The 24,808-nt window shown below is 39.2% G+C and overlaps 1 protein-coding gene across 1 annotated transcript; it reads left to right on the forward strand.

The window, feature by feature from the left end:
* The first annotated feature begins 1,182 nt into the window (after nucleotides 1-1,182).
* On the forward strand, nucleotides 1,183-24,100 carry LOC130911246 (uncharacterized). The gene is made up of 6 exons (XM_057829092.1): nucleotides 1,183-1,506; nucleotides 7,865-10,325; nucleotides 11,986-12,161; nucleotides 18,958-19,070; nucleotides 19,628-19,742; nucleotides 19,866-24,100. Exons 2-6 carry the CDS (start codon nucleotides 8,042-8,044, stop codon nucleotides 19,995-19,997), a joined length of 2,820 nt encoding a protein of 939 aa, XP_057685075.1. The 5' UTR covers nucleotides 1,183-1,506; nucleotides 7,865-8,041; the 3' UTR covers nucleotides 19,998-24,100.
* The last annotated feature ends 708 nt before the right edge of the window (nucleotides 24,101-24,808 follow it).

Here is a 24,808-nt window from a genome sequence, read left to right on the forward strand (position 1 = left end):
AACAAAGGCTACTATCAGTAAAACAATGCGCTGCCAGGGACTCAAATCCTGCACTGCCAGACGTGTCCCCCTGCTGAAGAAAGTACACATCCAGGCCCATCTGCGGTTCGCTAGAGAGCATTTGGATGATCCAGAAGAGGACTGGGAGAATGTGTTATGGTCAGATGAAACCAAAATAGAAGTTTTTGGTAGAAACAGAGGTTCTCGTGTTTGGAGGAGAAAGAATACTGAATTGCATCTGAAGAACACCATACCCACTGTGAAGCATGGGGGTGGAAACAACATGCTTTAGGGCTGTTTTTCAGCAAAGGGACCAGGACGACTGATCTGTGTAAAGGAAAGAATGAATGGGGCCATGTATCGAGAGATTTTGAGTGAAAATCTCCTTCCATCAGCAAGGGCATTGAAGATGAGACGTGGCTGGGTCTTTCAGCATGACAATGATCCCAAACACACAGCCAGGGCAACAAAGGAGTGGCTTCGTAAGAAGCATTTCAAGGTCTTGGAGTGGCCTAGCCAGTCTCCAGATCGCAACCCCATAGAAAATCTGTGGAGGGAGTTGAAAGCCCGTGTTGCCCAACGACAGCCCCAAAACATTACTGGTCTAGAGGAGATCTGCATGGAGGAATGGGCCAAAATACCAGTGTGTGGAAAGCTTGTGAAGAGTTACAGAAAATGTTTGGCCTCCGTTATTGCCAACAAAGGGTACATAACAAAGTATTGAGATGAACTTTTGGTATTGACCAAATACTTATTTTCCACCATGATTTACATATATATTTTTTTAAAATCAAACAATGTGATTTTCTGGGTTTTTTTTTTTTTCCACATTCTGTCTCTCATGGTTGAGGTTTACCCATGTGACAATTACAGGCCTCTCTATTTTCAAGTGGGAGAACTTGCACAATTAGTGGTTGACTAAATACTTATTTGCCCCACTGTATAGGAAAGTCAATTACATGCAGTGACACTTTTCGGTCACCAAGGGAAGCCTGGCCCCCATTAAACTCCGCTTATAGTCTCTCGGCAAAAATACAAGCGTCTTTAGCAGCATCCTCTAAAAGCTGGTGGATGAAGACTCTCTTTTTCCCTCTCACTTTGAGTGACAGCTCGGTGGGATCCGCCTGCATTCCCCGCCAGTGGTCGCTGGTGGGCCGTCCTAAACCTGCACGGGGGAGGTAGGCTTGGGCTTGCGGGTGCGTGGAGGCGAGCTGCGGTGATGATGCGGCTGCTCGCATCCAGTGCGTGTCGCAGATGACGCGCAATGGCCGCAGTGGTGCTTTTACTGGTGCTAGTGCTGGCGCGGTTGAAAGGCGGACGATGCTGAGGGAGGGAAGGAAGAGGAGGAAGGACGCCTTTGTACTTTTGTCGGGTCTATTTTAAGCAAGCGTGGCGTGGGGGTACATTAGGTGGATCGTCAAGGCCCACGGCGAGGATCAGGATAAGGAAGCACACCCTCGCCGGTGAATAAGAGACCGAGGGGGGACCAACTGCTCATCGAATAAGGTGAGAAATATTTGTATAGAATGTTGAGGATACGCGGCTCAGAAGATGAATGAATGTTGTTTTTCGGGTTCCAGTGACGCGGGTGACGTAAGCGCGTGGATACGAGCGAGCGTGACGGCCGACGAACGATTATTGCGTCACTTTTCCCTCTCTTCATGTTCAAGAGGCCATCTTTCCAACATTACTACCTTGCTTTTTTTTCCACGTCAGATTTCAGTTTTATGATATTTGAACCAATATTTGCACAAAAAACACGTAAAAATACAACAACATAATCAGATACGATTATTGCCTGCCGTTGATGGTGATACACGAACCAAAGTTGCTATAAAAATGAGCTGTTTTTACATTGACCACGCCGTAACTTTGACATATGAACACTTACAACATTGAAACTCAGGAAACAGATCAACAACCTTACTACTGTTCTTATGGTCAAGCCCGTCGACGGGGGGGAGCAAACCCTTTTATGTTATCCAGGGCCTCAGGATCATAGGAGCCCCTGAATGACCCTTAATTTATTTTACTTTACATTCACATATTTCTTTTTTATTTAAATCATTGTCTTATTAAATATTTTGCATTTCTTTTTTATTTAAATCAGGGGTCCCCAAACTTTTTCCTGTGAGGGCCACATAACTTTTCCCTTCTCTGATGAGGGGCCGGGGTCAGTTTGTAACAGAAAAAGTGTGACGATTGCAGGAGTGCCTAAATGTAAAAATGTATTGTTTTTCAGAAAGCCAGAATCAAATAACCCTTTCTGGATTCTTCACGGAACAAAAGTAAATAAAATAAAAATAATAATAATATAATAATAATAATAAATAATAATAACACTATTAATTAAATAGATAATAACCAAATAACCCTCTTTGGGTTCTGCATGGAAAATAGCCAGGAAATAAGTAACACTATTTAAAATTAAAAAAATAAAAATAAAAAAAATAAAAAATAAAAATGCTCTCTGATATTGTTCAGGGGGCCGGACCAAATGTGGAGGCGGGCCGTATCCGGTCCGTGGGCCGTAGTTTGGGGACCCCTGGTTTAAATCATTTAATATAATAAGTAGGGCTGTCAAATTTAACGCGTTAACGGGCGGTAATTAATTTTTTTAAATAATCACGTTAAAATATTTAACACATTTAACGCATGCGCGGAATGACCCGCTCATGCATTGCCTCAAACAGATTACAATGATGCACTTGAGAGCTAAGAGGCAGAGAAAGGTGTCTCGTTTTATGCTTTTTCTTAACAAAGGTATACCACACACAACGTGCTGGCACTTTGTTTCTTTATTAGCACATTCAGCCTAACATTAACATAGCTTACAGCTCTCGGCAGACCGTAACTCTAACTCACTCCTGCATCATGTGAGTAAACAACATGTTGACACCGCGTGCACTTCAAGGTGCCTCGGATAATTCTATATCAGAATATTACAAAAGGCGAGTGGACACGGGCGTTCATTGGTCCGCGCCGTTTATTGGCATAAGCTTCGGCAACTCCTTCACAACAAACATAAGTATCATTTAGTGAAAGCACAACAAAAATAATATCCCTCAAAAAAAAATGTTTGCAAAAAGAAAAGCGCTTTAATCTGTATTAATGAGGCCCTATTCTCACACAGTTAAACAACAGTGCAAAGAGAACTGGCATTCCCAATCAAAATAGCTATGCAACATACACATAAAACTTACTCAAGACTTTGGTCAAACTCTATTTCGTTTAGTTCAACAAATACATTGGATGGCAATATTTATTCACAATATACAAACTATCAGAGGTCAAGTACGTTGTGAAGCCAGAACTCAAATGACGTGAATAACAATGGATGGACCAGTAAACAGAAAACTACGGCGTCAGTCGAGGGACAAAACACACTATTTGGCTTGATTTCTAATTTAATTTAATTTAAAACTCGCCATTAACACCTTGTGGTGTCTTTAGTGTATCTAGTTAATTTTTTTAATAGAAATTTTTACAAATTTTGTTAAAACAGCAACATTAAGAGGGGTTTTAATATAAAAATACGGTAGTATAACTTGTACTAACATTTATCTTTTAAGCACTACAAGTCTTTGGTTCACTTTAACAGAAAGAATGTTAATAAAGTTAATGCCAGCTTGTGCATTTATTGTTATAATAAACAAATACAGTACTTATGTACAGTATGTTGAATGTATATATCCGTCTTATGTCTTATCTTTCCATTCCAACAATAATTTACGGAAAAATATGGCATGTTTTAGAGATGGTTTGAATTGCAATTAATTCCAATTAATTAATTTTTAAGATGTGATTAACTCGATTAAAAATTTCTCTGAGACCCCCAATTTGGCCAAATTTCAAAATTGTCCGATATGCATGTGTGATACATCCTTGGAAAGCTTAAAATCTTTGAAAGAATTTTTTTGAACAGGAGGGCATTTTAAAAAAAATGTTTTTTAAACAGGAAAACCCTATCTGGAGGTGAGAGCACGCGAGAGCAGAATTACAGACGCCATGACATTAACAAGATATTATCGGGTACCTACCTTGTTTCGTTCCAAAAACTCCATGTAACAAGTGTCAAGACACAGCTGTGAATGGCCACAACCGGATTTTGGGGGGATTTTACGGGTGAAACATGGTAACATAACAAGGGTCACGATGCAGAAATCGCAGACATCAAGGAGTGGTCGAGATTTTCTTTTTCATATATTTACCCTTTTAAATGTTTTTTTTTTTTTTTTCTTCTTTGTTTGGATAGATTATTTATCATCTAACATATCGGAGAAATGCGACAGTAACAACAACAAAAAAATACAATTAAGCGATATCCGTAACTTTTTTACAGACACCTTTTTTTTTTTTTCATTGAGACGTCATTTGTTTAAAAGTTTAAGATATATGACTGAATAATTTTTTTAATTTGTTTTAAAAAATAAATAAATAAATATTAGACATCAATTAATGATTCTAAGCGAAAAATGACAGACATTTTGATTTGATAAAAATAATTGATGACCTTCGTTTTATGGCTGGGTTGAAACAAAAGCGGTTGCGCGACGTCTGTAAACGGGGGTTTCCAGCGTAAAACTGACAAATTAAATATAGTTCGGGGGCTTAATGCGCCATATATCTGCTATGGCAGCATATAGACATATTGTTCTATCAAACACAACAGTTGTTTTGGCTTAAAATACAGCAGTTTCTTTTAAAGAGGGGTGCAAGAGCAGAAACTGCTTTTTCAGTCTTTTCTGTGTTTTCCACCATATACTTAGAAACTTTAACATAATAATTATTTCAAATATATATTTTTCCTTTTTTTGCACAACGCCCCACCCCCTCTGTCTTAGCACAGAATGGTTTGACCCCGCTCTGGCGCACTCAAGGCTACACTACGTACGTGCCCTGAAGCGGGAAATTAAAATCTATCATTGTTATAAACTCTAAACATGGCCAGTCGTCATAAATTGGGTAAGCAGAAAAGAAAAAGCGATGAAGATCATAGAGGTGAATGAGAAAAATAATGTTTTTAAAAGGGGGACAAGAAACCAGAGAATTAGGGCTAGAGTTGGCTGTGGACGGTGATGTCAGTAAGTGAACAACAGCCGCTAACACTGAACGGTTTACATTCGCGATCACCATGACCAAAGCCCGATTCGAGTCTGTCACCGGCCGCTTGTCGCCTATTGAGATGCGGTATAACAAGACATGCTGCTCGCGTTGAGCCTCGGAGAGAGAAGGTGATGGGAGATCAGGGATATATGTTAGTCCGTGGGGAGCAGGTGTGCGAGGCTGAACAGACTCGGGTCCGGCGGCTAGATTTATCTTGGGTTTACAACCCACTGTGTATCCTCGCAAACGCTAATACGAATCCATCACCGAAACAGCACAAACAAATCTGTTAACAACCTAGCAATGCTCTCCACTGAACGTGAGCTTGATCAAAAACTGGATTTCACTGATGTTATAAATGAATTTGCTGTCAAAAAATCTAGGCGTATGAGGGCTTGATAACCCCAGAGATGTGGAGGGGGCAGGCACAGGATGTTTAGTTATACTGTTTTGTTTCTTAGCAGGCAGGCATAGCACTCTCAGTTGTATTGTATTGTAGCCTACATGGGATAACAGATGGAAATTTCTTTATATTGTGTCACATCACATTAAGGTCTGTTAAATTTAACTGTCCATCTATAATTAAATTAGGGCTGCAGCTATCGAATATTTTAGTAATCGAGTAATCGACTGAAAATTCTATCGATTAATCGAGTAATCGGATAAAACAAATATATTTTTAGGTGAAGAGCAATTATAAATATACATGAGAAAACAAGACATTTCATCTAATTTTGAACCATTTTCAGTCAATCAATGTCTTTATTTTCGATGTATATTGTTGAAAACAGCCAACAATTGCATCTCAGATGGAACTAGAACTAAAAAAAAAAAGAAAAAAAAAAAAGACTAATTCACTGCTTTCACTCAAAAAACTTTAGATCTTATTACCAAAAAAATTATATATATCTTACCTAAAAATGCCGTTATGCTTGATAACACACATCACTTAAAAGTTTGGATTTTTTCCCACGTCTTTCAATTGAATTTCTCTTTGTGTCAAGCCATTTTTAAGTTCTAGTTAAGTTTTAAGTTAGTCTAAACTGCAAGTCCTGATAGGATTTTGAGTTTTTGCAGTGTTCAAAATAAATGTCTGATACAGGCTGTATTGGAGCACATTAGCACCAGTGCTACTTGGTGTTTTATCCAGCAATGACTACTGAGCTAAAATTGATAGTTAGCATGATTAAGTTTTTTTTTACACCCTCATCACTCCACAATGCTATGTTATGTTAAAGCCTGTATGTAAGACACGTTAGCCAAGCATCGACAGTGGTCATAATTAATAGAAACCTAGCCCTCCGCAGGGCTAACGTTACTTCAGAACAGTAACGTTAATCTTATTTATTAGCGCTTAGCGCTCTTTATTAGCGCTTAGCGCTGTACTGCTTTAAGATGGCGGCTGTTCACTAAAGCTGCCCAGACGCGGCCGAGTCTGTCATTTAGCATCTAGTTCAACATACATGTGATCTCTATGAGACGCATGAGACGCTACCTGTACCAACGTAGCATCGTGCGGGCTAGTATTTAGCAACGTCGGCGTCGTTTGTGGCGGCTGTCGGCTGCAGTAAGTTTTTTTTTTCCCCCCTTCTTCCTCTCCGCACGTGACAGCGCGTTGTCCCGCATTAAAAGTGGTCCGAGCAAAACGTGATGCTTAGAGCTGTCAAAATAAACGATTACTCGAGGTGAATAAAATTACTCGGATCAGTTTTTAAACTCGAGTTACTCGAGTTGCTCGAGTACTCGTTTCAGCTCTAAATTAAATAATTTGAAAATTTACACTGTTATTGCTTGCAAAGCGTTAAAAGTACTTTATATGTTGTCGTGACAAGCTGGTGGCAGGGGTGGGGTGGGGGCACCTATTATGGTCTCTTGTCCCCGGGCCCCTGCAAGTTTGTTGACAGCCCTGCTTATGTTTATTTCATGAAATAACATTTACGACGACAGACTTCCAATCCTTTATGACTGGAACAGGCTGGATACTGGATATTGGGCGTGAATCGTTGTCAATGGCAGGCAATCAGTTAATTATGAAAAAAATAAAAAATAAAATAAAACTTTAAAAAATATTTTAAAATAATTTAAAAAATATTATTTTTAGAAAAAATACGTAAATATATATATTTATATAATTATAATTGAGGCCATGTATCACATTTGGGTCATGTAGTTAATATACACTTGTAACCCAAATGTTAGTATTGTGAGTGACATGTCCTAAAATGTCATGTCCACATATAACCTTTAATTAGGAGGTTACATTTATTTGATTAATTACCGAAACTAGTAACTTGCCCTTTAAGTAGATTTTTTTTTTTAAACATAGATCAACTCTCTCAAAAGTAGAAAATGTCGTATCAATCTATTTTAACACCACTTTTCCTTGCGCGCAGTAGCCTATCCCAAATGACTTCAGGCAAAAGGTGGACAACACCCTAAACTGGTCGCCATTCAAACTCGGGGACTATGCCGAAGTCAGGCGAATGTACCACTACATACTTCACATTTAAAAAAGCATTTTTTTAAACTATAGATTTTACTCTAAAATATTGATATTTATGCTAGAAAAAAATGTCTCAAGTATTGTGGGAAAAATTTTTTAAAATGTTACGTGTAACCACGTTTAAAAATGTATCCACTATACCTGACTCATTTTAAATATAAGAATGTGAATGTAGTACTTTTTTATTGTGTCATTATATTTATTTTGGGATATCATAGCACTGTTGTGTTTACAAGCGTTTTATATTTTCTCCAGGTTTCTACAGACACACTGGACAAATGTGGAACACATCTGAGTGAACTTCCTGTTATCTCTCTTTGGATAAAATCTTCAGGGCAATGCTTTTGTTTTTAGAGACGATTTGAAAACGATCTTTCTGAGGTGCATCACTATCTGTATTGTGATAACTGAAAAGAAGCACTCGCTCTCTAGATGAGGCTCACGTGGAGTGCCATGTTGCAGCACAACAACAATAACAACTACCCGTGCCTGAAGGCGTCCCCCCACGAGGCACCCCTCATGTCTGCTTCTCAGCCAATCCCAAGCAGGCTGGAGCTAGGCCTGGGGGACCTGCCGCTCATCAGGGGCCTGAGGGCCTGGGTGCTGTGCTCAAAGAACCGTCAGAAGGGTGGCGCCCCACCAGCTGGCAGGCGAGCACCGGTGACACCACCTGCCAGTCGGAGGACTTACTGCCCCAGACCAGCGGACGTGCACTTAAGTGGTACATGGGGTTCGGGGTACGGCCTCCCCCATGCTGGAGTGGGTGCCCTTGTGACGGTTGCCACACTAAAGACATCGGAAGGCACTGGGAAGACACAGACTCAGTGTCTCTTTTTGCGGAACGACAAAGGAACTTGTTTGTACTCCACATCTGGCGGGACAAGTGGGGCCGGCGCGTGGCTCAGAGGGAAATCTGGTACTTCGCGGCGTGATATTTCCACTCTCCAAATGCAAACTGCGGCAAGTCGAGTTCGTTTGCGCTCAGGCCGGAGGTGGAGGAAGTCCGGTCACCCAGTTGTCCGAGAGAAAAGACAATCTGATGAGGATGTTGCCCAGGAACACGAAAAACAAGGCGCTAGTCACAAAGGGGAAACCTGTCAAAAACACAGAGGATCACAGGATACATCCGGAGGCCTTCAGAATCCATCCGATGTGGAAAGTCTGAGCAATTCCAGCCATGCAAACAAAACACTTCCTCATGAAGAAGCTATAGTGAAACTGGAGGAACCAGACAAAGTGTGTCTGGACTGCCTCAACAGATCTGACGGAGAATCCTGTCAGAAAAGCCCTGGATTCAGTCAAAATGCGTACAGGGAAAATTGTCAGAATAAGTCCAGTCATACTGCCGGTCCAGTAACAATTCTTCCTGAGAAAGACGTCACTGAGAACCAGTCCAAAAAAGTGGACCCACAACTCTTTGGCAGCCCTGACAAGGCAGTCTGTCAGAAAACCTGTGTACTGGTTCGGAATCCTGGATGTTTTCAGAATGCTTTAAATGAGGGAAGTCAGCAAGAGTCGAGTCATGCGCTCGATCAAGACAAAACACTTCCTGATGAGAAAGCCACCGTGAAAGAGGAGGAATCAGATAAAGTGAGTCCGGAGTGTCTCGACAGTCCTGAAAGGGAATCCTGTCCCAAAAGCCAAGAGTTCGGTCAGAAAAAAAATCAGTATAACATAAGAATTCCTGAGGAAGAAGTTACTGAGAAACAGCAAGATCTGCAGATATTTAGTAGTCCTGACATGGAACTCTGTAAGAAAACCCGTGGACTGGTTAGGAGTCTTCAAAATGCTTCAAATAAGGGAAGTCAAAGGAGGTCCAGTTATGCACCCGGTCAAAACAAAAGACTTCCTTATGAGGAAGGCACAGAGAAACAGGAAAAGCCAGGCAAAGTCAGTTCAGAGTGCCTTGCATGTTCGGAAGAAAGAATGTGTCAGCAAAGCCGAGGACTGCTGGGGAGTCCTGGATGTCTTCAGAATGTTTCCAATGAGGCAAGTTCTATTGGACAAAGCCCCTCGAGTGGGGAGATGTCAGGAATGAAAAGGGAGTGGGAAGAGAATGCATTCCACCGCAACACTTTATCTAGCTCGGTGGGGCCAAGCCCGGACCTGGAATCTTCACACTCTGCCTCAGAATGTGAGGGCAGCAAAGAATCCAAGAGCACAAAAAAGAGAATGGGTGAGGACGATGGCGTCATCCAGACGCCTTTTGATGACATTACACTCACAACCGTATGCACTAAAGCCTCTAGTCCTGCAAGGGGCAGCACTGGGCGAGCAGAAAGTAAGCTTTGCCAGGTTGAGAACAGAGAGGCGCACCCGGAGTTGGAGCAAAATGCTTCAAACCCAACACTGGATTCTTCTTTATCTTCTTCAAAAGAAAGCTTCAAAATCAACTTTATGGAGGGAAAAGAAGCTGACTGGACGCCAAAAGAGTTTGCACGTGGATGCATGGTAACTCCTGGTGGTCCCCGCCTGCAAATTCCCACCCCATACTTGCCCCCGTTGGGCACCATGGAGACCAGTCAGCAACACGCTGAGGTAGAAGAGGAAAATAGAGGCCCAGACGAAATAGCTTTGGAGAGTTGGGGCGAAAAACAGCAGGAAGAAGATGATTTTGGAGGGTTCATGCAAGCAGGAGAAGGGTGCAGTCAGGGTGTTGCTGTTTATGACCCAGCGGCTGAGCTCATGCAACAACGCAGCAGACAGAACCAAAGAGGTAAAATTCAAAATTTTCTACTTACAATACCTATGTATAGTAAAAAAGTATTTTTTTTTACTTGATAATGTTAAACTTTGTTCATAAAATAGCAGCATTATTCTTAAAATAGAAAAAGTTGTAATATACCACTTACTGTAAATACTGAAATAATGTATTTTTTCTAAACGTCATAACTTTATTTGAAAGATTATTGTATGTTTTCCTGCAAAATGTTATTTTCTCAAAATATACTTTTTCTCTACAATAGTTTTGTTTGCTACATTTACCTTTATTTTCAATATTCCAAATGTGTAACATAACATGATTACCAACAACTTAACTTTAAGAAATGTCATTTTTCTTGAAACTAGACTGAATTTGAACTTGACCATGCAATGTCATTTTACTGAATATATTAGGTATTCTAAAAAGTGTAAAAATATTTACTTTAAACCCTTTTTAGGGCAAATGACTATTTTTGGTAATTAAAAAAGCTCTCCCAGTCAAAATAAATTGTAATAAAAAATAAATCTAGCGTCATTCATGGCAGCCAGTCAGTTTCAATACGTTCCTATACATAAAATTTTTCCTCATAATTTTCATAATTCTACATTTAACCTAATTTTGGCATGTAAAAAAAAAAAATTCTGTGCGAGGTCAGACCTTGAAGCTGAGTTATGGGATTAGACTCTTGTTTACTTGCTCTCATATGATCCGCCTAATAGCATTTTTGGAATGATTGCTCAGGATTAGACAGGTTTGTGCTAAAGGGGCACACTACCGTTTTTAAGCCTGTAAATGCTGCTTGAATAAAAGTATTGGGACACCTACAGTTGCTCCGACAAGTGAGCACATCACCTTTTTAACAGTATTTTGTAGGGGTGTGACAAAATATAAAAATGGTGATATATCGTGATACTTTGTATCCCAAAAGGTTATCGATATGCTCCTGCCAAGAATCAAGATATCGTTTTAAAAAGGTGTCAATGTTTAATTTTTTAAAAAAAAATTTAATTAAAAAGGAACCAACAAGTTTCGATCAAAATCTTCCACCATAATAGTGTCTCAGTTAACTCTAAGGCTGCCATTGACGGTGCTCGACGTTCAATCCATTTAGGGTGGGAACATTCGTTCATTCAAAACCAGAGCATTAGCAGACATTCTGTCCTATTTGCGGGGCATTTACAGGTCACTTGTTGTTCATTTACAGGTCATTCCCTGTTGAGGTTGAGTCCCTGCCTATTCATTTGGGTGATTCCCAGGTCACTTCCTGTTCTGTAACTCCAAATAAACAGAAGTGACCCATAAAATACCCCAAAATCTACAGGAAGTAACTGAAAATCAACAGGTAAATGACCTTAAATGGCCCAAAATTACATCATTGCCTGACATTGACTGCCACTGACGGCCATAGACGTTCATTCGCTGCCATCCTCCCTGTTCAAATGGATTGGGACGTCTACTAGTGATAAACTAATTCCAATTCACAGCAGAAGCTTGTTTTTCTGTTTATTAGTTGTTTGTAGAATATCCTAGAATGATTTCCTGACCAATGTACCGAAAATCGTTGTATCACCATATCGTCAGATCATGGTTATCGTGAGCTTTGTATCACGTATCGTATCGTGAGGTACCAAGAGGTTCCCACTCCTAGTATTTTGTGTGTTGTTTCAAATAGCATTGGGGAGCAGTGACATCTCTGGGAAGTCGTGTGACTGGAAGCCCACCTGGACGGGAAGTCTGGACGCCTGGGCAACCTTTCCTCAGGACGTGTGGGACGAGGGTCGGGATTCAGCAGGACAGTGGTGGCCAGAGGAGGAAACGAGCGATGACAACACCGTCAATCATGAACTTGTAAGGAACATTAAATTGTGAACATTTACAGGCCATTCCCATTAGCAGCGCAACGGTTTGCGTTTCAAAGCTGAACCGTACGGTTCGCCCTGTACGGTTCAATACGCCTTTATGAACCGCGCCTTTTCGGTTTTGCAATTAATTTATTCCGAACGCTTGTGAAATGAATTGGTCGAGCTCTGTGTGCTTGTGTGTGACCTGAAGCACAGCTGCGGAGAGTAAATGCCGCAAGTAAATGTTCGATCGCTGTCAAGCACCTGTGTAATAGAAGCCGAGTAACGCCCTCTCTCGCTTATGAGCAAAGTGAAACAAGAAAGAAAGGAAACAAAAAGCTATGGCGAGCGGAGGAGTGGAAAGACCGAATTTTGAGGAAGCACCGGCTTCTTCTGCGCTGTGGCAACATTTCGGTTTCCCCGTGGACTACAATGCGGAGGGAGAGAAAATGTTGAAACAAAAATGAAACAATTTGCAAGCATTGCTTGGCGCTTGTTCCCTATGCTAATGGCAACACTTATAACATGGCTCCGGGACCTCAGGCGGTATCACCCACAGATATCACTTTCTCAGAGCAGGACAACCCCGAAGATGACACCAGTGAAAACACACGGTGGGCTTTGTTATTTATTTGTAACGCTTGACCCGCGTTACATTTTTCCCTCGCGGACGTATTTCTCCAACAACGTAATCCCAGACATTTATGAAATGGCACGCAAAGCCATAGAAGATGATTTCGCTAAAGCACATAGTTTCGCCCTGACCACTGATAGTTAGACGTCCCGTGCTACAGAGTGCTACTACCTAACTGTGACGGTCCACTATAATTCATACCTGTCAAGTTGTACGGTCTCGGCGTAATTTGTACAAGTGAGCACTGATTTTTAAATGTGTACGCCGTACATTACGTTCAAAATCTTTTTTTATTTCCTCCGTTCGGATGTTGTCACCGTTTCGGCAATGAGACAATGTGCGTCAATACGTTGGTTGAAAGACGAAGAAAAGTCACAGACACGGAGAGGGAAGAGTGTTTGTTGTGACGCTGTAGAAACGCGATGCTAGGCTAGGTGGCTCCAATATTTCCTGACTGTAGCCGACAGCCTACAATCTACGCCTAAATATCTCATGCATATAGAACTACATGCGAAATGACAGAATCAGTAGCATTAGTAAACAGCTGCCATTTTAGAGCAGTAAACTTCTCAGAAAGGCTTTGTTGTAGTGAACCTTCCTAGCGAACCTAAGTAACTTTTTGTCTAAAATACTCCTACATCAGCAAAATGTTGACTTGAGTCTATCTGTAAAGGATGAAACAGTTTTTAAATTTTCACATGTCGAAAGTAGACAGAAGTGAACTAATGCAAAAACGGGAGCAATTATATCAACTTCAGCGGTTGAATCACAACATTAAATAACCTCCAAACATAGCAAAGGTTACTATGTTTTTGTTTTGTTTTGTTTTTTTGAAAAAATGAAGAAAAAAACAACATGAAAGGTAACACCAGTTACTTTGCCAACTAACTTTTTTACTACGGTGTGTGTATTTCAGTAGTCAGTCACTACACTAGCCAAAGAGCTAAGAGTCATTTTAACAGTCAATTTGTTTACATTTTAAGTGTTTATTTCATTTTCTTAAAAGCAAAATAAAGGCAGTTTAAAAAAAATAATAATTGCAAAACGCAACCGTAACTATGATCCCAAAACCAAGGTTCAAACCGAACCGTGGGCTAACTGAACCATTGCACCCCTAATTCCCATGACACTGCCACAATAACATTCCCAAGCTACTTCAAATATGTCAAGGCCATTCCAATAAAACTCCCAAAACACTTCATGAACGTTTCTATGACACTCCCAGTAATGATTACGGGAGCTCCACTTCACATCCAGAACATTTATGGACCATTCCCCAAACACTATCCGGACAATCTTATGAAATTATCTGCCTACTCTGCAATATTACCAGTACACCGTACGTTATTACTGGTCCGCTTCTTTAACAATTCATGTCAATCTCATGGCACTTTTCAGTTTCATGACCTTCCCAGAGCCAAATAAAGCGACACTCCCATAGGGATCCATTATACGATTTTACTTCCGGGTTTTCCGGGTTACGGAGTCTCGGGTAGTTCCAAACATGGCTTTGACGAGGGCGGACTGCATTCAAACGAATGGCTGGCTGTGAAGTATATTCGGAGGTAAGTTAGGGTGACCATATTTTGAGTTCCAAAAAAGAGGACACTCGGCCCGGCCTCGAGATACTTCAATTTTACTCGAAGTTCACTCAAAGATGCCTATATCACTTTAATATATTTAAAGTGTGTCTAGACAGAAAAACTCAGTTTTATTTAAAAAAAGCCATATAGTATATATTATATACTATATGGAAATTTAAAAAAAAAAAAAAAAAAAAATTAATGACAAAAAAAAAATCCATGCAGACCCGTGGAAATATAGCACAGTCAATACAGACACACAGTAGGCTTGTGCCACATAAATTTTTTTATAAATTACTATCACGACAATTGTTGTTGAGAAATTGTTATTCCCACTCTATTTTTATTCTCATTCAATGTTCTAGATTACACGCAAAAAATAACCAAAATAAACCGACAAACTATTCAACCAGCATGTTTCCAAACACAGTAGTTCAAAACTACATTCCCCATAATGCCTAGCGCGGCTTAGCTCACTGATAGCTACCCTATTAGCGAGTACCGGGAGACGAGGCAAAATCAAACTTTGCTATCTGTGTTTACAATCATCGGTAGCGCAACAATTTGACATCAAACGGGATTTTACAGATCACGCCAGTACAAAGCTCCGACAGAAGTCAACAGTTGCCATTATATAAGAATTTATCATAAAAAAACCTCTTAACAACTGGGTAGGCGCTCCTACTTAAAATATAATACCAACATTAAACCAAATACACGAACGCAGAACAATTAATATAAGACTAATACAACATACTGCATCTCTTTGTACCCATATATTGTATAATATATAACAGAAGACACATGAGCGACATTAACAGAAGATAAACTTACAGAGAGGTGTACGGAGCACTATAAGCGTCTCTTAAAATTACTCCTTATTGTAGTCTGTAACTGCCTCTTCTCTTGCCAAACCGTCAACCCAGTAGATGGCGGTAATGCCCCATAATACAATACATAAACTGTACTTCTTCTCCCGCCCCTACTAGTAGGAGCCACGACAACGCAGGCAAGCGCTGCCCCTCAGTGGTCGGAGATATTCTCCTCAAATTGGTCCTGTGAAAAATCATAAAAACCGGACATTTTCACGAATTTCTAAAACCCGGCCGGATGATGAGGACACGACGTGAAAGGTGGACATGTCCGGGCAAAAGAGGACGTTTGGTCACCCTAGATGATAAAAACGGTCTCTTTTGAATTTTCAACAGTCTGTATTCTATAAGAGGCGTTTTATAATGTATATGTTGAGCTTTATTTGTATGTGCGTGGCATAGTTATACATATATTTTATCTAGGTGACGAGCTATTTTCTCCTACTTTTTTTGCTGACTCTGCTAACTGGGAATGTATCGCCAGGGATAAATTCATTAAGTCGCTACCTCTTTAAAATTGTCAACTCTTTCAGAGGCCCTTTGTGACGTTCACACTCATCTACAGTGGGGCAAATAAGTATTTAGTCAACCACTAATTGTGCAAGCTCTCCCACTTGAAAATATTAGAGAGGCCTGTAATTGTCAACATGGGTAAACCTCAACCATGAGAGAAAGAATGTGGGAAAAAAAAAGAAAATCACATTATTTGATTTTTAAAGAATTTATTTGCAAATCATGCTGGAAAATAAGTGGTCAATACCAAAAGTTCATCTCAATACTTTGTTATGTACCCTTTGTTGGCAATAACGGAGGCCAAACGTTTTCTGTAACTCTTCACAAGCTTTTCACACACTGTTGCTGGTATTTTGGCCCATTCCTCCACGCAGATCTCCTTTAGAGCAGTGATGTTTTGAGGCGGCATTTTGGCAACACAGACTTTCAACTCGCTCCACAGATTTTCTATTGGGTTGAGATCTTTAGACTGGCCAGGCCGCTCCAGGACCTTGAAATGCTTCTTACGAAGCCACTCCTTTGTTGCCCTGGCTGTGTGTTTGGGATCATTGTCATGCTGAAAGACCCAGCCATGTGTTATCTTCAATGCCCTTGCTGATGGAAGGAGATTTTCACTGAAAATCTCTCAATACATGGACCCATTCATTCTTTCCTTTACACAGATCAATCGTCCTGGTCCCTTTGCAGAAAAACAGCCCCAAAGCATTATGTTTCCACCCCCCATGCTTCACAGTGGGTATGGTGTTCTTGGGATGCAATTCAGTATTCTTTCTTCTCCAAACACGGGAAACTGTGTTTCTACCAAAAAGTTCTATTTTGGTTTCATCTGACCATAACAAATTCTCCCAGTCCTCTTCTGGATCATCCAAATGCTCTCTGGCGAACCGCAGACGGGCCTGGATGTGTACTGGCTTCAGCAGAGGGACACGTTTGGCAGTGCAGGATTTGAGTCCCTGGCGGCGCATTGTGTTACTGATAGTAGCCTTTGTTACTGTGGTCCCAGCTCTCTGTAGGTCATTCACTAGGTCCGCCATGTGGTTCTGGGATTTTTGCTCACCGTTCTTGTTATCATTTTGACGCCACGGGGTGAGATCTTGCATGGAGCTCCAGATCGAGGGAGATTATCAGTGGTCTTGTATGTCTTCCATTTTCTAATAATTGCTCCCACAGTTGATTTCTTTACACCAAGCGTTTTACCTATTGCAGATTCAGTCTTCCCAGCATGGTGCAGGTCTACAATTTTGTCTCTGGTGTCCTTCGACAGCTCTTTGGTCTTGGACATAGTGGAGGTTGGAGTGTGACTGACTGAGTTTGTGGACAGGTGTCTTTTATACCGATAATGAGTTAAAACAGGTGCCATTAATACATGTAGCGAGTGGAGCCTCGTTAGACCTTGTTAGAAGAAGTTAGACCTCTTTGACAGCCAGAAATCTTGCTTGTTTATAGGTGACCAAATACTAGTTTCCACTCTAATTTGGAAATAAATTCTTTAAAAATCAAACAATGTGATTTTCTGTTTTTTTTTTCCACATTCTGTCTCTCATGGTTTCACTCAAGGTTTACCCATGTTGACAATTACAGGCCTCTCTAATCTTTTCAAGTAGGAAGACTTGCAAAATGGGTGGTTTACTAAATACTTATTTGCCCCACTGTATGCCCTTACAAACTGGTGACTACGTAATCTTACAATGTTTAATATAAAGTGCAATATGAAACAAAAATAAAACTCAATGTTTAAAATAATTTAAATATTTTGGTAATATTGTCTCATATAGCCTGGTGCAATCAAAGAACAATCAATATCTTCAGCTAAATCATGATTACTAAAATTTAAGTGGCTTTTGTTATAATTGTATGTAGCACTTTTGGCAATTTCTATCATATCTTTTGATGGCTGCACTTCATGGGACTTCAGCTCGCAATTCAGTTTGACTTGAAGATAGTTTGTTAGTGCATCCAATTATAAATTAAAAAGGTCAGTTGATAGAATTAACTTACCAATGAAATCTTTGAGTCAGGGAACATTTCTTTTGCTAATTCTGAGAAGTGATTAGCAATAGTTGAATGTTAAATGGTGTTACACTTATATAGCGCTTTTCCACCTTTCAAGGCGCTCAAAGCGCTTTACACTATCTCACCATCCACCTACTGGTGACGCAGCACCAGGAGCAACATGGGGTTCAGTGTCTTGCTCAAGGACACTTAGACGTGTTCATCAGGGCGGAGAATCGAGCCACAACCTCTGGGTTGGGGGACAATTACTCTACCACTGAGCCACGCCACCCCATAGTTGAGGCAAATTGTGTTCAGTAACAAATTGACAGAATAAAATCTCCGCTTTCGTCACTTTTCATTCTGCAGACTTCATTTTTTATGACCAGTGTTGTTAATCTTACTTTAAAAAATAAGTTATTACAGTTACAAATTACTTCTCCCAAAAAGTAATTGAGTTAGTAACTCAGTTACCTGAATGTAAGAGTAATTAGTTACTTGGCAAAGTAACTGGTGTTTTCGTTCGTGTTTTTTTTCATTCCAAAAAAAACAAACAAAAAACAAACAAACCTTTGCTAAGTTTGGAAGTCATTTTATGTTGTGAATCAACCGTTAAAGTTGTTAAAATTGCTCCCGTTTTTGCATTACTTCCCTTCTGTCTACTTTCGACATGTGAAAGTTCTAAAACCGTTTCATCATTTAAAGACAGATTCAAGTCAATGCCGATTTAGGAGATTTTTAGATATAAAGTTAGTTTCGCTAGGAAGGTTCACTACAACAGACAGAGCCCCTCTGAGAAGTCTACTGCTTTAAGGTGGCTCCGTTATTTCGCATCTAGTTCTATAGATATCTAGTGGAGCATCAAGTGGGCGTAGATTGTAGGCTGTCGGCTACAGTCAGGAAATATTGGAGCCACCTAGCCTAGCATCACGTTTGCAACAGCGTCACTACACTCTTTCCTCCTTCCCACTCACGCGTCATTCAACCAACGTAGTACGCATAGTAACGCATATTGTCTCATTGCCGAAACGGTGACAAAATCCCAACGGAGAAAAAAAATGTAATGCACAAAAAATGTACAGATTTTGAATGAATGGCGTACACGTTTAAAAATCAGTGCTCACTTGTACAAATTATGCCGAAACCGTACAACTTGACATTTCCAGTCCACTTCAATAAATAAATCATGTGTCTCTTTCCCTTCTGCAGGCATGTCTGTTTGCTGTGGCCTTCCCCACACCGGCCACCTCGGCACCCCAGCACCCGGATGACGTCATTCCCACATTAATGCAGCTTCTACAGGAACGTGGACAGGAGCAACGGTCAGTAAAGCGCTGAACATTTATATGTTCAGATTAGTGAAAATGGCGTCATTGTGTGGTTATGTGGTGAACTGCAATGTGTATTTTTTTTAAAACAGGACAAAAAAAAAAGTAAAATATTCAAACACTTTACGTTTATTTCAACTTTAACAGTAATATTTCGCGTTGTTTTTAGAGTAATTAGTCAATTGATGACAATAAAAGTTTTTTTGTTCTTTTAAAGTATATTATAAGAATAATAAATATTTTGCTTTTCACTTTTTATTATAAATCATTAAAAATCCAATGGATTAAACTGTAAAAGTATTTGTTTTCCTAACTTGCTTTTTTAAATAAAACAAATAATAGTTGAAGCTCATATAATCAAATATTTATTTTACTAATTTTGTTTGACATCAATATGTTTATTGATAAAAACATTTTAATACTATAACCATGAACAATTTTACACACACACAATTAATAAAACAAAATAATTATTACTAATAATAAAACAAAGGAATAAATACACCAATCAATGTTGGACAACAGGCTAAATTAATACAATTTCTCTTCAGACTGCTGGACGGCTTCCAGGACGTCAGCAAAATGTCCATCCCTAGATACAAACAAGGAGGCGGCGTGTCCCGAGGTCTCTTGCTGACCTCATTACACGTGGAGCGACCCAACACTGTGAGTGATCATGTTTGAGTACCAATGACAGCGATAGACGTCCAAACCAATGCTAGCCAATGTGCTAACTTTCGAGCTGTATTGGGTTTAGTAACCAACTTTTGATTGACGCTGTCTTCACAGGACAGCCAATCCACCAATTGCCGGAGTTATTGTCGCCCCTTCCCTGGTCTGTACTCGCCCAATCAGCGCGTTCCCAACACGGTGGTCAAGCGGCGGCTCTCTTGCGATTACAATAGGAGCGGCCCAGAGTGACATTTTTTTAACCTGCCGAAAGCAAAGACTTCTGTGTTACTTTATGTTATTTCCTATTTTAATCAAGTCAACAAACCAAAACAGCAAACAAAAACAGAAAGTGTATTTTTACGTAAGGAAGGCAAACCTTTAATACTGGAATACCTTTGGAAGTTACGCTGTTACAATTGTATGTGAAGAACAGAGGAGATTGTTGCCACTTGAAAGATCGGCCACCAGTTGCCAGAAATTTTTTGCCGCTTCCATGTTGCCAAATTTTCTGCTCAGCTTTTTTTTTTTGTGTCTTCCAACACCAGGAAACAATTAGTCGATAAAAAACTTAATGACAAATTTAATTGAACTTGTAATTTCATCAATCAATTAACTGCATAAATATTTGAATCAATTAATAGTTGTTAGTTGAATTAATTGAAATAGTAATTAATTGAATTAAATTTTTAAATGATTTCAAATTCAATTAATTTTATATTGTTCATCCAAGATATAGAGGATAGGGCACATTGTTGTCTAATGTCGAAAGAAAAATTGCTGTTTTATCTTTTCACCAAGTGTGTGTGTTTTTTTCGTGTGTTTTTTTTTTTTTTTTTTTTTTTTTTTGCACGGCCCTTTTGTATTTTAAAATGGTAATGTACTGGTACAAGAATTTTTTTTTTTTTTTTTTTGCACCACAACAACCATTACATTAATTTGTTTGTTTTTTTAATTACAAAATTTGTCTATTGCCATTCAGTTTAATAAATCTGGTAGATTGATTTTTGTAGGGAAGCTACAAATTTCTGCTCATTCTTCATGTTTTTACCTAATATGATATCTTGTTTAAAACAGTTTTTTTTTTTTATCCCATTTTCTTTCTAAAACAAATTGTCATACAGAATAAAAAAAAACACCAGGAATATTTTCCACTATTAATATGGATGCCTGTGATCATGGCTTTTTATTTATTTTTATTTTACCATTGTTTTGTTGTTGTTGTTTTTTACAACCTTGTTTTACGAAACAGACACGTCACATGTAGCAGAGTCATGTGAAAAAATTATGACACCCCATTAAATAGTCAGTTCTTCATTGAGAAATGTTCACATATTAATGTCTGAGCTTGTTTTTCTTTATCTCTGGAAAAGAAAGTGATTCCATTGCAGGTAAACAACAAAAACTAGCATTGTTTTACTCAATAAACCAAATATATCAACATAAATGCATATTCTAACTGAGGAAAAAGTTAGGACACCCTACGACCTATTAGCTAGTGTTACCCCCTTTGACTGAAATAACTTTAGTGAGACACTTTTTGTAGCCATCTACCAGTTTTTGACATCGGTCTGAATAAAGTTTGCCCCTCTCCTCAACGCAGAATACTTTCAGCTGTGAGATGTTTGAGGGGTTTCTTGCACGTACAGCCCGTTTCAAGTCACCCCACAGCATCTCAATGGGATTCAGATCAGGGCTTTGGCCCGGCCATTCCAGGACACCTCATTTCTTCCTTTCCAGCCATTAGATTTACTGGTAGGTTTTGGGTCATTGTCATGTTGTTCATTTCAGCTGTAATTTTTCACAGATGATCTCACATGTTCCTGAAGCACCCTCTGATACACGATAGAATTCATGGTGGATTCTATGATGGTGAGCTGGCCAGGTCCTGCTGTAGCGAAGCATCCCCAAACCATGACACTTCCACCTCCATGCTTCACGGTTGGTATGAGGTTCTTTTTCTGGTATGCTGTATTGGGTTTATGCCAAACATGTCCTCTGTTCTGGTGTCCAAATAATTCCATTTTAGATTCATTTGTCCAAAGAACATTATTCCAGATGTCCTGGTCTTTGTCCACATTTCCTCTGGCAAACTTCAGTCTGGCTTTCATCTTCTTCTTGGAGAGCAAAGGTTTCCTCCTTGCACAACTTAAACTTCTGAAGTATTTTTCTGAATGCAGAGGCATGCTCTTACACATCAACAGTAGCAAAAACCTGCTGTAGGCCCGTGATGGCATTTTAGGGTTTTTGGAGACCTCTTTTAGCATCTTGCGGTCTGCTCTCGGGTCGAACTTGCTTGGACAGCCAGACCTGGGCATGTTGGCAGTTGTTTAGAATGTTCTCCACTTATAGACTATTTTCCAGACACTGGAATGGCTGATTTTATATTCTTTTAAAATCCATTGCCAGACTCATAAGCGTCTACAGTCTTCTTCCTGAAGGCCTCAGACAGCTCCTTTGATCCCTGCTGTTTTCTCTCATTTCATCAGTCAGTCACTGTTGAGAGTATTCTGCGTTGAGGAGTGGGGCAAATTTGCTTCAGACCGACGTCAAAGACTGGTAAATGGCTACAAAAAGCGTCTCACTGAAGTTATTTCAGCCAAAGGGGTAACACTATCTACGAGGTTGTAGGGTGTCTTAACTTTTTCCTCAGTTAGAATATGCATTTTTGTTGATATATTTGGCTTGATGAGTAAAGCAAACCATGTTAATTTTTGTTGTTTACCTGTAATTAAATCACTTTCTTTTCCAGAGGTAAAGAAAAGATCAGACATTGATATGTGAACATTTCTTAATAAAGACCAGAATATTAAATGGGGTGTCTTAATTTTTTCACATGACTGTATTTAAACGGATGTTCCGTCAGTTCACTTCACTGCTGTTTGTAATGTTTTTACACACCGGAATAAGTTTTACTGTACGTAGGTCTTAATCAAAATCTATGAAGAATATATCATTCTCACTTTGAAAAATGGGAGATTGTTTTCACATGTCAGACTTAAGTAGCACTTTTCCATAACTTTCTTCTTGTATTTCTAACTTTTCCGTTGTCTTATCTCACACTACTTTGCTTTCCCACAACCCAGGTACACAAAGAATATAGTTATCACATGTAGGACACGGCCACAAATCTCTGCAGCTCCTTTTTTCAGTGGATTTTTTTTAAATAGAGACTGCTACTATACCATTTTATCTTTTAAAACTTTTCATGCTGTCAATCAATATGTGTTGCTATGGAAATACGATGTGCACTTGGATGACTCTCACTGGTTTGTTTGTGTTGTCCTGCTATGTTTGTACTGTCACAATTTTCATTTCAATGAACAAGGACTTTGACCAGATAATTAATAAAATGGTCTTCCTGATTAGACGGCATTCAAAATGTAAGCTCTTATTTCAAGTGAGATCTGTGTAACATTCCTGAGATTTTTTTCTCCTGTCACACATGGACACTAAGGCTACTGTGCGTTTTTCTCTTCTCTTTGCTAATCACTTCGAGACTGTGTGTTTTTAATTTCTCCTCCTTTGCGAGGAAAGAGTTAAGCATAATTTTTGCAGCGTCAGGGCAGTAGCAGTATGATGACGAGAAGTGCTTAAAGCTACTGGAGGAAGCAAAACAAGGTTGCATAAAGGGAACATGTCGAGTGAGCTAAAACAAGGAACACAAACAAGAGACGTGTGGACGAACCCTCGTGATCCCCAGGACAATCTGAGGGGAAAACAGGACTTTCAAATGAATTGTCATCTTTGTCATGTGTGCCAGTCACAAGAAAGCAGCTGTGCGTGATCTAATGGATTTCCAAGGTTTACAATGCATGCGTCAAATGAACGCTCATGGGAGGATTATTTTGGGAAACATAAAATTGCTAGAAAAAAAAAAAAGTCTGACTTGAGCCACATCAAATGTTCTGTACATTCGAGTGACTAATGATTGGACGGGATTCTGTATACATCATACCATTGGTGGGAAATGAGGGAGTCTGCCTTTGACACCAGTTTCATCAAATTACATGAAATTGGGTGGACATGTCTATGATGGCAGGACGCACCAAAGAGGTTTCAACGACACATGACTCAAATTTAACTTAAAAGCATAGGTGGAGTTTGACTTTTGGGACAACATGTTGATTACCCCGAAACACATTGTCAGCAATAAAATGAATTTACAAGAATATTTGTAATATCAAGTTGACAATGAACGTTTTTTGTTTCCCATCATTCTTGAGGGGAATTCTAAATCAGGCTGCTTACGCAATACTTTTCGCCAAGATCGTCAACCATTGAATATGGTACGCCCGCTGATGTCGTGCCAATGTAGTTACCCCAGTCAAAAATTGTATCCCCTGGGCGGAGCCAAATGGAGGTAGATTCGTGTCTTTATTATTCAATCCAAAAAAAAGTTGCTTCAATAAGAAAAAGTCGCTTCAATCAAAAAAAAAAATGTGTTTGAATGCAAAAATAAATTTGAAACACAAAAAAATGCATGTGAGAGCTCTTTTTCTTTGATTGATTTTGGGGGGGGATTGAAGCAACTTTTTTGATTGAAGTAATGTTGATTTGTGTTTGGGCCACATTTTGGCTAGGACGTTTTTGTCTTTATTATTAAATCAAAAAATAAGTTGCTTCAAAAATTATATATTTTCAAAAACAAAAATCACTTCAATCAAAAAAAGAACAATTTCAACCGTAGAAAATGTTTTTGAATGTGAAAAAATATTTGAGATTGAAAACTTTGCATTTGAACACTTAATTTTTCATTGAAAAAGTTTCAATTGTTTTGAAGCAATACTTTTTGTGTTTGGGCCATATTATGGGTAGGACATTTGTGTCTAAACCGTTCAATCTAAAAAAAAAAGTTGCTTCAATCAAAAAAAAAAAAAATTTTAGATCAAAGAAAAAAAAAATCATTTGACTAATAAAATTGCCCTCCCCTAATTATTATTTTTTGTGTGTGTGTGTGAAAATTATATGCAAAGCAAATGACCGTCTAAGGTGCTAGTCACATGATCTGTTCGAATAATAATTTTGACCCATTATAAAAATATATTTTTTGTTCATTTCAT

The sequence above is a fragment of the Corythoichthys intestinalis genome, unplaced genomic scaffold, assembly GCF_030265065.1.
Source record: "Corythoichthys intestinalis isolate RoL2023-P3 unplaced genomic scaffold, ASM3026506v1 HiC_scaffold_23, whole genome shotgun sequence".
Lineage (NCBI taxonomy): Eukaryota > Metazoa > Chordata > Actinopteri > Syngnathiformes > Syngnathidae > Corythoichthys > Corythoichthys intestinalis.